At 45.4% G+C, this 14,854-nt stretch overlaps 1 protein-coding gene and 1 pseudogene across 1 annotated transcript in view; one reads left to right on the top strand and one right to left on the bottom strand.

Annotated features, from left to right (window-relative positions):
* Nucleotides 1–4,159, top strand: part of Vipr2 (vasoactive intestinal peptide receptor 2) — a 68,722-nt gene extending 64,563 nt beyond the window's left edge. The window contains exons 11-13 of the mRNA XM_028773198.1: nucleotides 635–764; nucleotides 831–872; nucleotides 2,055–4,159. Coding sequence (XP_028629031.1) covers nucleotides 635–764; nucleotides 831–872; nucleotides 2,055–2,228 — 346 coding nt within the window. The 3' untranslated portion in view covers nucleotides 2,229–4,159. The remainder of the gene's footprint in view (nucleotides 1–634; nucleotides 765–830; nucleotides 873–2,054) is intronic.
* A 4,833-nt stretch (nucleotides 4,160–8,992) lies between these two features.
* LOC114625827 lies at nucleotides 8,993–10,589 on the bottom strand (annotated as a pseudogene).
* Nucleotides 10,590–14,854: the final 4,265 nt, after the last annotated feature.

Genomic DNA, 14,854 nt, shown 5'->3' with positions numbered 1-14,854 from the left:
AATAAGAACAGGAGACATCACTAGGAACTGGGCAGAAATTGCAGATTCTCAGGCTGTTGCCCAACCCTTCCTGTTCCAGAATTCTGATGAGGCCTGGAATCTGAGCAGCAACGAGGCCTCCACATGGTTTCAACTCAGTAGAAGTCTAAGAAGTGTTGGCTGAGATAACTCAGATTCCAGGAAACACTGACTCATATCAATTGGTGCCTATATCAGTAATGGAAAACCCCCTGATTGTTTTGGAGATGCTGCATGTAGTTCCCCCCCCCAACCAGTTCTGAGAATGGAATTCAGGGTCCTGCTCCTAGTAGGTTTTGTCATTGAATAGCCCAGCCCCACCAGAATTATCCGTCCAAGAGTAGTGTGTCCCAGCAGTTGGCACTTGAGACAAAGGGCACTAAGTTCCCTGAAAGCCAGTGAGTCACACAATATGCCCTGTAAGAATATCATCTTCATGAGTGAACTTGCATGTACACATTTGAGGATTCTGCCCAAATGGGTGAAGAAGAGGGTTCACTGGCACAAAGGATAAGCATTTGTGTGTTCCCTGACTGCTTCAGTCTCTGAAATCTCTCATGATCTCGGGTGGGGGATGTGAGAAGCACAAAGCATCATGTCCTTCTCCTTCTACTAGGAGGCTCGCCAAGTCAACACTGCTGCTAATCCCACTGTTTGGCGTCCACTACATGGTGTTTGCTGCCTTCCCCATTGGCATCTCCTCCACATACCAGATCCTGTTTGAGTTATGTGTTGGTTCCTTCCAGGTAAGTATGGGAGGTGCTGTGGGGGCTGCAAACTGTGGGCAGCTCTGACACTCTGTCTCTTTGCAGGGCCTGGTGGTAGCAGTTCTATACTGCTTCCTGAATAGTGAGGTAAGTCCTTTGTCAGCTGGAACTGGGCACTGACATTGGGTCAGGAGTTAGCCCTATCATCAATCTCTGCCCAACTGTGCCCCCATGTAACCAAGCCCAAACTTTCTAAAGCTCCTCTTAGCAAGACTTCCACTCCTTCCAGCAAAATTGCACCTCTGTCCTCTACCCAATATCCCCTTCATGATCAGTATATTTTATTGATGATTAATTGGTTGATTGATTGATATCCTCTTCATGATCAGTATATTTTATTGATGATTAATTGATTGATTGACTGATTGATTATATATGAGTGTTCTATCTGCATGTACACTTGCATGCCGGAAAAGGTCATCAGATCTCAGTATAGATGGTTGTGAGGCACCATGTGGTTGCTGGGAATTGAACTCAGGACATTTTGAAGAGCAGACAGTGCTCTTAACCACTGAGCCATCTCTCCAGTCCCCAGGATCAGCATTTTACTCTTCAACCCAGAACTGGGTCCAAGAAGGTGTGGTGTTGGTGGGAGGGGCTGGGCCTCATTGAGAGATGCATCACTGTCCCAAGATGACATGAGAGCCTAGTTCTTCTTATGTAAACACTCCATCCGTGCACCTCCAATCCTTAGAGTCTATTCACTCTAGGTATTGCTGTCTCTGTATGACCTTCAGCTGATGGCCATCCCCTTTTCTAGTCACTAAGGAAGGCTTTTACAGAGCCAACACCCTTTTCTCCTCCCAACACTTTCCTCACTCAGAGTCTTTAAAGTGGGAAGACATTGATGAAAGTCCTACAGGATCCATGGGGCTGTGCTAAGGCAAGACATACAACATACTACATCAGACTCACCAATATCCATAAGGATATAGCCTTTTCTGTGCACCACCCCCTATGTCCAGCCCCATGCTACATTAGTGTAGCCTGCTGGTGTCTGGCATTCGTAGGCATCAAAGCCAGACCATCTCCTCCAGCTCTCCATTCTCCCAGCCCCTGCACACTCACCCATCACCTTCCTGAGGCCTGAGGATTACTTCCAGGAGCGGGGATGGGCCAGACCACTCATCCTGTAGGTACTAGAGAAGACTCTAAAGCTACAACCAGCTGTTTGCTATTTCGTGGTTGAATCCATGCTGCATGCTTCCTTGGAAGATTCATGAGTTCCTGCATTCCAAGCTGACTCTTCACTAACATCCTCATCCCCAGGTACAATGTGAACTGAAAAGAAGGTGGCGAGGCCTCTGTCTGACCCAACCCGGGAGCCGGGACTACCGGCTGCACAGCTGGTCCATGTCCCAGAATGGCTCAGAAAGCGCCCTACAGATCCACCGAGGATCTCGCACCCAGTCCTTCCTGCAGTCAGAGACCTCGGTCATTTAGCTGTGTCCCTCACATGGAGCTGACAATGCTGCTGGGTTTGACATATGTGTTTGCCAGCTTCCTCTGCTGCCCCAGTATCTGGTGCCTTATTGGGTCAGCCCTGGTCCTTAACTCTGATCCTCATGTGTAACTTGATTGAAACGCCAATTATTATTGTCAAACTCTAGCCTTTAAGCCATCCTCTTCATAATATGGCTCAGCCATATAGACAGGTCTACTTTCAAACACAACAAAGATGCCGGGTGGCCCTGAACATCAAAACTGGACTCTAAGTACCTCCAAAGAGATCAAGGAGGAAGATTCCAGTTCTCCTACTGCCTCCTGTCAGGAGGAACCAGGTCCAGAACCAGCTAAGCATCACCACCCTGTGGCACACAACGCATGCCCATGGATTCTCTGACATTCCTCCTCAATCTATGGCACACCAAGGAAAACAGCTGAGAGCAACCTTCTCATCCTAGAAGCTTCCTGATCTCCAGGCCCTTGAGTTCTGTCCTGTGGGACTACATCTGGACAGCCACACCATTGCCATTCCCTGGACCAAAGATAAGTCAGGGAGGATGTTCATAGTTCAGCGGCCAAGCCAGGAACTCATATCCTCCTGGGGCACTTAGCATCTGCTGCTTCCTACAAGTGGTGAGCAGCTCTGGATCCCAGGCTGGCTGTTGGCTTGAAGGCCCTTGTGACTTATCCATTCAGCCAAGGGCTGTTCTCTAGCCAATAGAAAACTGTTCCAGTGTTAAAGAAAATCACAATCTTAACATTGTTTAAAAAGAGAATTATATTATCAAAGTATAAAATGGCATCAAGTATTCCTACATGATATTTGCCAATAATGATCCTTGTTTTTCCGATGTCATTTACAACTGTGGGCAAACAGTCCTGAGGAAATGCTTGCCATGATTAAAAAGCATCTGAAGGCAGAGAGTGTCTTTCCCTGCCGTGCACAGAGACCCTAGAAGACTATGTTGTGGCCCAGTGCAAGGACTGTAGGTTCTGGACCTAGTGTTCTGGCACAGTCTATGTAACTTTCCACCAACACACACACAGAGACACACACACAAAGCATAAGAACTGCAAAATGTTTTTCCTGTGGTTTCTGTGGCATGTAGGCTCTGGCCAGTATGAATACCAATGATCTCAACAACTATGCCAGAGCTAGAGGTCTCGGGGTCAGGAAATCACAAAAGTAAGGGCCCCACTCCCAGTACGTGGGTGCTTTAGTTCAGCAGAGAAGTATCCAGAAACTAGCTGAGGCCCAGTGGCCAGACATCTGACCTGAATGTCTGTCACACAGAACTGTCCCTGGACTTTTGCCTCAATCAACTCTTGGAAAGCCTCCAGTTTGTCTGCAACTGCATGACACATACACCTCAGATGATCTAGAAAACACCACTAACCTACTGCCTTCCAGGACTACAAGGCTAGAGAACAGGTTGTAGGGAGCAAATGGCCTAGGTCAGGAACACTTAAAAGAGCTGTTGGCAGTGACGATAGGTGGATGCTACAAGCCCTGGTGTCAGCCTCGCCTCTCTTCATACAGAGCTCACTGCTTAATCCAGCAGTTCTGAGGATACACAGTATTCCTGTATCTGACAGTCCTACCAACAACTGGTTATGACTCTGCCATGACCCAAAGAGACATGTAAAACCTGTGAACACAAGCAGTCACTGATTACACACGGAACATTCAGATGTACAGGGCCATACCTTCAGCCCAGCATGTGCTAGTGCTAAACAGAACTGGGTCCTCTCCCTGGTAAAGAGACGGGCTGATCACCAAGTGGCCACTCTGGAACTCACCAGAAGCAGATGTGTAGTAACCATATGGCCAGCATGTGATCTTACATGTTATATGTGGAATATCTACAAACACGCCACAGAGTGAAACTGAGCTGTGTATATACTGCAATAAACCTGATTTCATTCTGTGTGAGAGTCTGCTATAAATGATGCTGGGGCCCTAGAACACAGCCACCTGCTTCTATACCCTTGAGAGCCCTGACTCGGGACCATCCTGTCTACAATTCCTCATAGAAGAAGTTGGGTCTGAGGTACCCACGATGTATAAGTGGCAACCGTGAGGATGTGCCTGGCATACCTGGCTACTCCTACCCTGCAGCCATAATCTGCTCACTCAGCTCTGCAGAACCTGAGCCTTGTCAATAGAGCAAGCTGAAATTCTGTGTGTGTGTGTGTGGTAGATGTGCACATGCCTGTGCACACATGTGTGCTTAAGAAAGAACATGTTGTACATGCAAGTGCATGTGCTTATTTGTAGATGGTTGTTTGTGAATTTATGTGGGGTTCACGTCTGTGTGCATGTAGAGGTGTTCAAGTATAAGTGTGTGTGCGTGTGTGTGTGTGTGCTCGTGTGTGTGTGTGTGTGTGTGTGTGTGTGTGCTTGCTTGCTCTTATTTGTGGGTATTTGTCTATACTGACCCTTAGCCACTAGAAAAGTAAAATGTTTTTACTCCACACACCACACTGCTGCTCAGTAGTAGGGAACACTGGACACTGGTGTCAAATCCTCAAGAGCATGAACAGAGAAGTCATTCAGACAGCTTCTGGGGAATATCCTCAGAGAAAGCAGCAGGATGGGAGAGGAGGGCTCTGCAGGGCCCTCTAGGATCACAGTTGTCCTGTCTGATTAGGGACGCTTGGAATGAGGTGCTCTAAACAGAACAGCTCTGCAGATGGGCCCAAGGGAGTCAGCCTGCTGGAACAGCTGGGAACCACACTGAGAACCAGCTCCATCTGTGTGAATACATACGCTTACTCTTCTTTCTCATCAAACGCCAGCCATTTTAAATCAGCTGCTTAAGAATGTGGGAACTTTAGGAGATGGGAAACCCTAGATTTGTGGCCGATTGTCATGCAGAAAGTGGAATGCTCTGAGCTCAGCCTCCAGCCCCAGAGATTGTGAACTGGATGCAGGTCCCAGGCCTATTTTGTCACACAGACAATTCCTTCCCTTTCTCCTCTGTTTTTACTGGTGGAAATTAGGTCAAGCTGCATACAGGTTTTTAGCCAGCTTTGTTCACGCAAGCCAGAGCGGAGTTCTTTCCCTTATAAACATAGGGAGGTTCATTTTTTTTTCTTTTTCAGGACAAGGTCCAGGCTTGGTTTCAGGTCCCCATTCTCCCGCTTCAGCCCCTAAGGTATCTGGGATCAGAGGTGCATCCCCCACTACCTAACTCAGAGCTACAATATTTTCAGCAATTCCTCAATAGTGGATCAATTCCTTGAATAGAATTGAGGGCACTCATCTCTAGGCTAGCCTGAGGACTGGGGCCTGAGGTGGCAGAAGGCTGCCCCTTGCCACACTTAGAGGTGCTATGCCCTTGGTAAACCCAGCCCTGTTGATACTTTTTCATTACTTCTTATGGCTGCTTGGACAATGTTCACGAGGGCATTCACGTCTTTAATCGAGAGGGACTCTGAGCATCATCTTCCACAGCTTTCCTCTAAATCTAGTTTAAAGCAGAACCTGGGCCTGGGTGAGTGGGCAGCCTCCCTCTGCTCCAGCCATTCACAAATGAACTCCTTTTATTATTGGCAAATGGTAACAAGGACAGGAGAGGCAACCCAGTGGAAGTCATGGCTCTTTCTTTAGGCTGCCGTCATCACTGCCAGCAGGAGCCTCAGCATGTGTTATGGGGACTTAGCCCTTACAAAGGATTTGGGGCATGTTTTATATAGAAAAGTGTTCTTTTTTAGATGGAAAGAAAAGGGACCCACCCTTCCTTTGTGTTCTCTGACTGAATTAACAAGGAAAGTGGAGCCAGTGGCCATGTCAGCAGGTGGTCACCTGGCTGCTGAAGACAATGCCACTTCTGGACCTGCAGGAAGGACACTTGCTCCCCAACGTTGTTTAGGACCTTTTCAAACGCTGCTTCTGTTGAACAGCTGGAGCCAAAGAATAACACTGGAGGGTAATTACAAGGCAGAGACAGACTGCTCTCCCTTCAAAAGTCAGGGTTTTCATATCCTCACGTGTGGAAGTTTTATGTAAAATCCCCCAAAAGGCACAGAAATTCAACATCCTTTCAAAGCCCTAGCCATTGTGGTTCAAATGACGTAGTTATAAGCACAAAATGTAAACTGAATCTTTTTTAATCGTAAAATACATGATTACCCTCCTTCACACACAGTAACTCCCCACTCCCACGTGTTGCTGCTTGTGTGCTGACTTTCCTATTGTAATATGGGCCTTTTACCTGTACTTCTTCCTCTTGGGTGATATCAGAGAAAGTATTCTTTAATCTACCAGCACTGAAGGTTCATCTAAGTCCAGTGTATATGAGTTGAGAGATGCGGATTCTGAACACCAGTACCTGACGCCTGGTGAGGCCCGGTCATCCTAGAGCCTCCAGTTCATTACCCTTTGCCCCTGACCTCTGCACCTCCCTGCACTTGCCTCTTCTCTCTCTCTCTCCAGAGAGTGAGAATCCTCCTCCAGGGAGTGAGGGAAAGCAGCAGAAATGGGAAGGGATAGAAGGCAGCAATCCAGGTGAGGCTGAGTGGTTAGAGGTGAAAGGCCACGTAGAGTTGTGGGGAAGATGCAATAGTGAGTGATCCAGAGGGATAAGAGGCATTGTCAGCTGAGCCCAGTAACACAGAACCCAAGATCCAGGTAGTCATGGGATTAAGGGCCTGTCTTAGTTAGGGTTTTTCTGCTGTGAACAGACACCATGACCAAGGCAACTCTTAAAAGGACAACATTTAATTGGTACTGACTTACAGGTTCAGAGTTTCAGTCCATTATCATCAAGGCAGGAGCATGGCAGCATCCAGGCATGCACAGTGCAGGAGGAACTGAGAGTTCTACATCTTCATCCGAAGGCTGCTAGAAAATACTGACTTTCAGGCAGCTTGGATAAGGATCCCATGCCCACAGTGACACACCTATTCCAACAAGACCATACCTCCAAAAAGCCACTCCCTGAGCCAAGCATATTCAAACCATGACAGAGCCCAAGGCAAAAGAGATAGTCAAGTGGGGCAGACTCAGTCCCAACAGTAAGCAGGGCCTCTACAGAGCAGCACCAAGCACAGGGTGCAGGGTGCAGGATGCCTGGAGTTCAATCCCAAACCAGCCCTGGCTTCTCAGAGGCCCCATCCAGGTTTAGGATGAGATCCTTGTGGGTGACATTCCCCGCTCCCTCCGGGGTCAGTCACACTCGAATGTGGAAGCAGCTCCATTGCTGGGAGCCACAGTGGGTCAGGGCAGCATATGTAGGACAATATCATAGCTAGGTCAGGTCATGACCATCATCAGGAATGACTCGGACTCCACAATACTCTGAGTCCAGTGAACTAAGCTGTGCTCCCACAGCAAAGGCTCCCTGACCTCCCTACAGGGTCTCACTCTGATAATCGTTGTACAGAGGCCAACATGATTCATGCTCCAGAACAGATACAAGACCTTCACCCAGGCATCTTGCAGATGTGCCCTACACTCGATCACCACCAGGACCTAGCTGTGTGGACCTACTCCAGAGCCATCCTGTGTGCTAGAATAGACTTGTTGATAACCTTTTTACCAAAAACTTAAAAGGCCAGGAAGAATACAAAAAATGATGCACACTCCAAATAAGTAAGAGTAAAGTAAGGTGCTAGGTGCTCTGGTGGCCTATGAAAACGGCAGTGACAGTAAGTACAAGCTATGCATAGCATAATGCAAAACATTTGGTGGTTTTAGTACAATGAATTACCATAATATAATATGATATAATATAACATAATTAATATAATATCCATTGTATCATGCAACATATTAATTCCCAAGTTTATTCACTCTAATTTCTTCTTCTTCTTTTAATTGGGAGAACAATTCGGTATAAGGAACCAGAAATACAAGATTCCACTGAAACTGCACCGCTGACAAAATATGGTTGAACTTAAACCTCGAGAGGGTCAAATACAACCAGTTAAGTGGATTAGACCAAGATTGGTTCTGGATAGACGTAGGTAACTGCATTTCCACATTAACAGCACATGACCCCCCCCCCAGCAGTCCATTTGTAATCAGTCTCCCACCCGTGTCCTCTTCTGTCACTCTGCCAAACCAAATGGCTGCTGTTTCTATTCTAGAGGGCACAGGCCTTTTGGACCTGATACAAAGCCAAGAGGAAAGCTGAAAACTCTTAGGGTGTAACTTGTTCGTATTCAACTCAGCAGGTCAGCTACCATTTCTATGGTGTCAATAGAGGCAACACCAACTTTCACCAAATCAAAGTTGCTACCATGTGTAACCATCCCATGGCCCAGTAGCAATACCAACATTTCTAATTTACTACCTTCACCATCCATATAGCAAACATTCCTTTGGCTCTTGCTATTAACACGTAGCTTTTAAGGAAGATGTAGAGCGCTATCCCAGAGACAACCCACTAGTGAGAACACTGGGCCCTTCTGGGATCATAAAAATAAACAGAGGAAATACTTTTTAAATGTCAGCGTATATGACAGGTGAGGCAGAGACTGGAAACTTGTTCTGCTTACACGCCAATGCATTCCCATTCAAACAGAAGTCTGGATAAACAACAAAACAAACAACCAAATCAAAGGAAAACCGGGTTTCATATAACACTATCAAAAAGTAGATGGAACAGACTAAACGAACCAGCAGGTTGCAGGTAAGTCCACAGCCTATTGTGATAGGTCCTTCCAGCATCAATCGGTTTCTTCTTTTGTTTTCTCAAGGCTGTTTAACAGAAGCGGTGACTTTAGAGTCTAATTGGCAGGGAGGTAATAAGGCTTCAATCGCTGGTTTCAGGATCTGTCTGTGTCATGTAGACATCCGATTCAGCATCCAGGTGTCCTTTAGTTTTCTACATGTGTGCATCCAATTGGTTGTCCCACTGTTCTTTGATCATACAGGGTGAATAAGGGTACCTCTCCTCTGTGACCTCGGGCTCTACTTCCAAAGCCCCCTCTTCTCCGACCTATCACACCCAGAGCTCTTCCACCGATTCTGACATGACCTATAGCTCCATTCCCTAGGCTTCCCACTCCCAGGACCTACAGGACCTCGAACACCACCTGTTCTTAAGACCATTCGTGGGGCTACAGCCCCTTCACTCTTGAAGTGGCATCCACCCCCTAAGCAGTGGGTTGGCCTCTGCCTCCAATTGCTCCCCTCTCCAGGGCATCTATGGGTCGGCCTAAACGTGCCTGGATGTTACTCTTGCCCAGGCTTTAAGGTCTTCCTTCTGCTTAAGTTTTAATGCTGCCTGGACAGACGGTCTATTCTCCAACTTCTGGGCCAGTCTTGAGTTTCTGGCACTGGCTAGCTGCTGCTGCTGCTGCTGCTGCTGCTGCTGCATCAAAGCCCGTTGTTTATTACTGGCATTGGCTATTTGTTCTTCAACATTTCAGTAAAGCACTCATTTAGAGGAGTTGTGGTAGTGCTTTTAGCACAACTTTCGGTGCTAACTATGCAGTTTTCTTCAAATCCAGGAATCGAAGGCGCTCCTGGGGCTTCCTCCACTCTCCGCTCCAGCGGCTAGGCTAGGCTCTGGCCAAACCTAAGCTGATAGCAGATTGCTCAGGTTAACTAGCTGGGTGGTTGGGTTTGATGCTTAAAGATAGGATGCAAAGGCCACTCGTTGTGGGATGGGTATCTAGCTGGTCATTTCTCCCACTTCTCAGGCCTGCCCTTCCTGCCTTTCCCCTGTTCCACCTCAGCTGGTGCCACCAAAACAATAACAAAAATAATTATAAAGTAAATATAAATGAATAAATAATCAATTTACTCTAATTTCTAAAAATAAACTTCAAAGTGTACATTTCACTTAACCCAGCAATTTTATTTCTGAAACTCTTTCCTAATTTAATACTCCAAGTTAAACATAGTCATAGCAATGATATTTTTAAAAAAAACTAAAAATAATCTAATGTTCCATCATTAAAGAATGAATAAATAGCTATTGAGAACATAGAATAAAGATTCTCGCTTTGCAGCCCACTTGAAGAAGGTGATTCTAAGGACTATGTCTGCAGGACCGTGGGAAGAGCTGTCCATACACAGAAGCACCAGCTCGCTATACTGTGTCACCTGGGAGCATCCAGCAGCACGGAAACTGCTTGCCCAGCCTGAAACCTGCGACTTCCACCACTGCATTCTTCACAGTAATTAACTCTGTCAAGCAAACCATGAGTAATGCAGCACAAATTACATGATCTAGTTACTCACCTAGCAATGATATTACGTAACACAATGAAGGACAGCCACTTTTGATCAGATAAACCAGAGAAGGGGAGAGCATGGCTTATTCCACACGCAGAGTTGTCATCTTTGTGCATGTAGACAACACCGCTAACCAGCATGGCATCTCTTTGCAGAACAGATGCCATCTTGCCATTGGCATCTTCCCCTTTTCAGAGAGATAAAGAGCCAGTTCATCAAGGACATATGTGTGCACACAACTTCAATACACATGATACACAGATACACAGTGGTCTGTCTTATGACTCACTTTCCTCATTGTAACACATGGGTTTCCTTGGTATCAAGGGCGCTACACAACCAGGGAACAGTGGATAGGAAGAGGTATGTTCTTTGTCTACTTCTGAAAATAAATATCTATACTTTTTTAGGTCTTTCTGAACCTGCGTTTAAACTAAGACCCAACAGTTGCTTTGGCCATCTGGTGTATCAAGAACTTGAGAAATGAATGAGTCCTTGCCCCTTGATTCAGAATGGATTCAGAATGAGGCTGTGTCTAGAGAGATCTTACAGAAATCACCGAGCTCATTGGATTGCATATGGACACCAGTTTTCCCTGCACCAAGCTGAAGAGGCTGTTCTTTCTCATTGGATGGTCTTGGCATCCTGTCTGAGGAGCACCTGACCACTGGCCATGTATGCAGTGTTTGTTTCTGGCCCTGGTCTATGTGTCTATGTGTCTATCCTTATGTTAGAATTTCACTGTTGATTACTGATTCTTGTGATAGGCTTGAAGCTCAGCTTCCTTCTTTCTCAAGTGCTCTGTCTCATTAGGGTCTCTGAGTGTTCCATATGAATTTTAGAATGAATTTGAAAGTCAGGTATTGCGACTTTTGGTTAGTATCATACAGCTGCCTGTGTGTTCGGTTCTGTAAAGATCCCCTCCCCTTACTTTATGGTATCCTGCTGTGTCATAAATTCTTATAATTGTTTTATCTTTTACATGTTGGGCCTTTAATAAGTTGATATTTTGTCTCTGTATGTTTTTCTGACTTAAAGTCTACCATATTTCATTCACATATTGTTCTATATTCTTATTCATATACCTCATCTTTTCTATCCTTTTTCTTTTTGTCCCATTTGTGTCTTTAGACCTAAAGCAAGTATTCTATAAAAAAAAAAAAAAACCTTAGTTGGAGCATGAACTTTTAAAAAAAAAGTCTATTCTATAAACCTCTAACTTTTGATCAGAGAACAGATAAAATTCGCATGTATTTAAAACAACTACTGATTTTTAAAAATAATTTGCTTTTTTGGATAAAATTTTTAAATGATCAGTAGGTTAGTTTCTCTGTTAAAAGGCACATTTTTAGATTGCGTCTAATATGAAACTATGCTAATTTTTAGAAGTCACACACACTAGAACACTCACATAATTTAAGAATTTCATCATTGTATCAGATTAAACTAAAATCTTAAAGCATTTCATTTGACAAAGAAGAGAGTTTTGTGTCTGCTGACAAAGGTCATATTTACAAATGGTATTTTAAAGAAATACTTAATAAATGCAAAAAGAAAATATGAAAAGTGAATGGCTGTAGTAGATTCTTTTCTAAGATCCATGACCTCACTAGGCCCGGAAAGTCGGTTGGATCTCTAGTTACCAGGGACTGTTCCCTTCTTCTTGAGTACCCCTCAAATCCACCAACAACCTGCTGGTCATTTTTGTGGTTTTAGATGCTACAGTTGTGCAGGAATATTAATTACTTCTCCCCCTTGACAGATTTCATAGCATTTTCTGGTACCACGAAAGCTAGACCACAGAAAGAAGGCTTTCAGGTTAAGTCCAGTTGAATAATTGAAGCCCTGTATGCTAAAGTATGCCATGTCTTCAGCAATGGGAATTTACCTATGAAAGGCAACCAAGGGCTACAGCCATGGTCTATATTGTCTGTGGAGTTGCTCTGGCTACCCCGACCAACTATTCTCAAACATGATACTGGGGTACTGGGGGCCAGGAGTATGGTGTGAGCGTCCTCTCATCTCTTCTCTTCAAGGACCTTGGGCTCTGTGGAATTCCATAGCCAAACGAGCAAGTGTGCCAACTCAGCTTTCTGTTCCTCTTCTCAAAAAGCTGTGATGTCACCCTTAGGACTTTATCTAGCTCAGTCACCTTCCAGAAGCCCTACCTCCAAACATCATCATGACTTTGGAGAATACATTTCTAAAACATGAACTTTGGGGGACATATTCAAAGTACAGCACCAAGAAAACTCATGCGGAAGCTGTCTATCCTGAACAAGTATCTGGGGAGGTGAACTCAGGGCTCACCTTGCTGTCTTTGGGTCATTTGTTTCTCTTTTTTTTTTTTTTCCTGTTTGTTTGTTTAGTTGGTTGGTTTTTGTTTTTTTCTGGTTAAAGTTTTTACTAACCCTTTTACTCATTTACATTTCAAATGATGTTCCCATTCTGATTTCCCCTCCACATACCCCTATCTCATCCCTCCCTCCTTCCATTTGACTCTATGGGGGTGCTTCTCCACCTACTCACCCACTCCCACCTCATTGCTCTAACATCCCCCTAGGTTAGGGCATCGAGCCTCTACAAGAACAAGGCCTCATAGTTTCCACCTTCACCAAGTGCTCTAATTAAACGAAATCTGTGTTTGGAGAAAATGGGTGAACATTCAGTGGTGCCTGTTGCAAGCCAAGACTGGGAGAGAGAGCCTTACAAGTTCTGGGCAGGTCCTGCCTGGCTTCACTACTCTGTCTATCCCCAGGATTATTCTTGGCCTTCCCCTCCCATTGATGTCAGATAAGGCAGTCCTCTGCTATATACCTGGAGTCATGGCACCCTCCATGTAGCTTGCCGACAGGAGCCTGGTATGGCTGTTCCTGAGAGGTTCTACCAGCACCTGACCAAGACAGATGCAGATACTCACAGCCAACCATCGGGGTTGAAGAACAATATCAACTAACCGGACCACCCAGAGCTCCCAGAGACTACACCACCAACCAAAGAGTATACATGGGTCATTTGTTTCTTTAAGTAGCACCCTGCGAGAGATGCATAGAGAGAAATAGGAGACATTGGGACTGTGGCCAGCAGGTGCTGTGAGAAACAGAAACAAATCAGGAGATCCCTATGTTCTACTGTGCCTTGGGAATGTGGCACCTCTGAGACAGGACACTTGCTCTCAGACATGTGCTGCAGTTGTCACATCACACATCAGAACAAACCAGGTCTCCAGGGGTCAGCAAACTTGTGTGAGTAGGCAGATAGGAACTATTTCAGGTTTGGGGACCATGAGATTTATAACAGCCATAGGCCTTGAGATGTTGTGCCTGGGCTGGTCCTGTCTTCTAACCCCTCATCACAAAATAATGTCCAAAGGGAGGAGTTATCCAGTTTTGTGAATGACCGTCATCATACCATCATGAACAGAGTTGCTTGAAAGTAACTGAATTTTTCCTTTCTGTCTTTCTCTTTCCTTGTCATTCTTCTTCATTTGTTGACTGGCTTTCACTCACTCTATCAACTCAGACTTGGGAGAGACTCATCCATTATTTATGTAAAGGAATCTATACACACTACCTAGATTTATACTCCACCAACCTGTGGCATTTGTGACCTTTGAGACTTTTTCAGAGCCTCTTGTGACCTTAAGGGCACAGGCTTTCTGATGTACAGGATTTTTCTCGGTCCTTGTGATGGTTTGTATACATGTGGCCCAAGGAGTGGCACTATTAGGAGGTGTGGCCTTGTTTGAGTAGGTGTGTCACTGTGAGTATGGGCTTAAGACCCCTTACCCTAGCTTCTTGGAAGTCAGTATTTGCTAGCAGCCTTCAGATGAAGTTGTAGAAGTCTCAGCTCCTCCTGCACCTTGCCTGCCTGGATGCTGCCCTGCTCCCACCTTGATGATGATGGACTTAACCTCTGAACCTATTAAGCCAGCCCAATTAAATATTGTCCTTATAAGAGTTGCTTTGGTCATGGTGTCTGTTCACAGCAGTAAAACCCTAACTAAGAAAGGATGACTTACTTCAATTCTCTTTTCTGGATCCATCCAAAGGGTGTCACAGTCTGAAAATAGGTTTGTTTTGTTTGACAGCTCTTTGGGAACACACAGAAGGAACATTCCAAGGAGAGGAACCTGCAGATTCTACAGAAACTGCAAAACTATTGACTTCCCTGTGCCCTGACCAGAGCAGTTACATGCTGGTGTTCACTATAATTCACCCACCTGACACGTGGGTTAGACCTGAATATTGTTCCTTTAACTCACACTGCTCATCCCATTGGCCTTTGCTGTGCTTCTCTGTGCCTCCTCAGAGACATTCGGAACTGTCCCGGAGGGAAGCCATCCCCCTAATGATGATGGATGAACAGCTCCAGCGGCTCACTGCTCTCACCTTAACACGAAGTCCGTGCTCCTCCAGCTGTAAAACAAGTT

This window comes from Grammomys surdaster, unplaced genomic scaffold (genome assembly GCF_004785775.1).
Source record: "Grammomys surdaster isolate TR1022 unplaced genomic scaffold, NIH_TR_1.0 223, whole genome shotgun sequence".
NCBI lineage: Eukaryota > Metazoa > Chordata > Mammalia > Rodentia > Muridae > Grammomys > Grammomys surdaster.
Note: the sequence above shows the minus strand (reverse complement) of the source record. Positions and strands in the feature narration are given on the sequence as shown.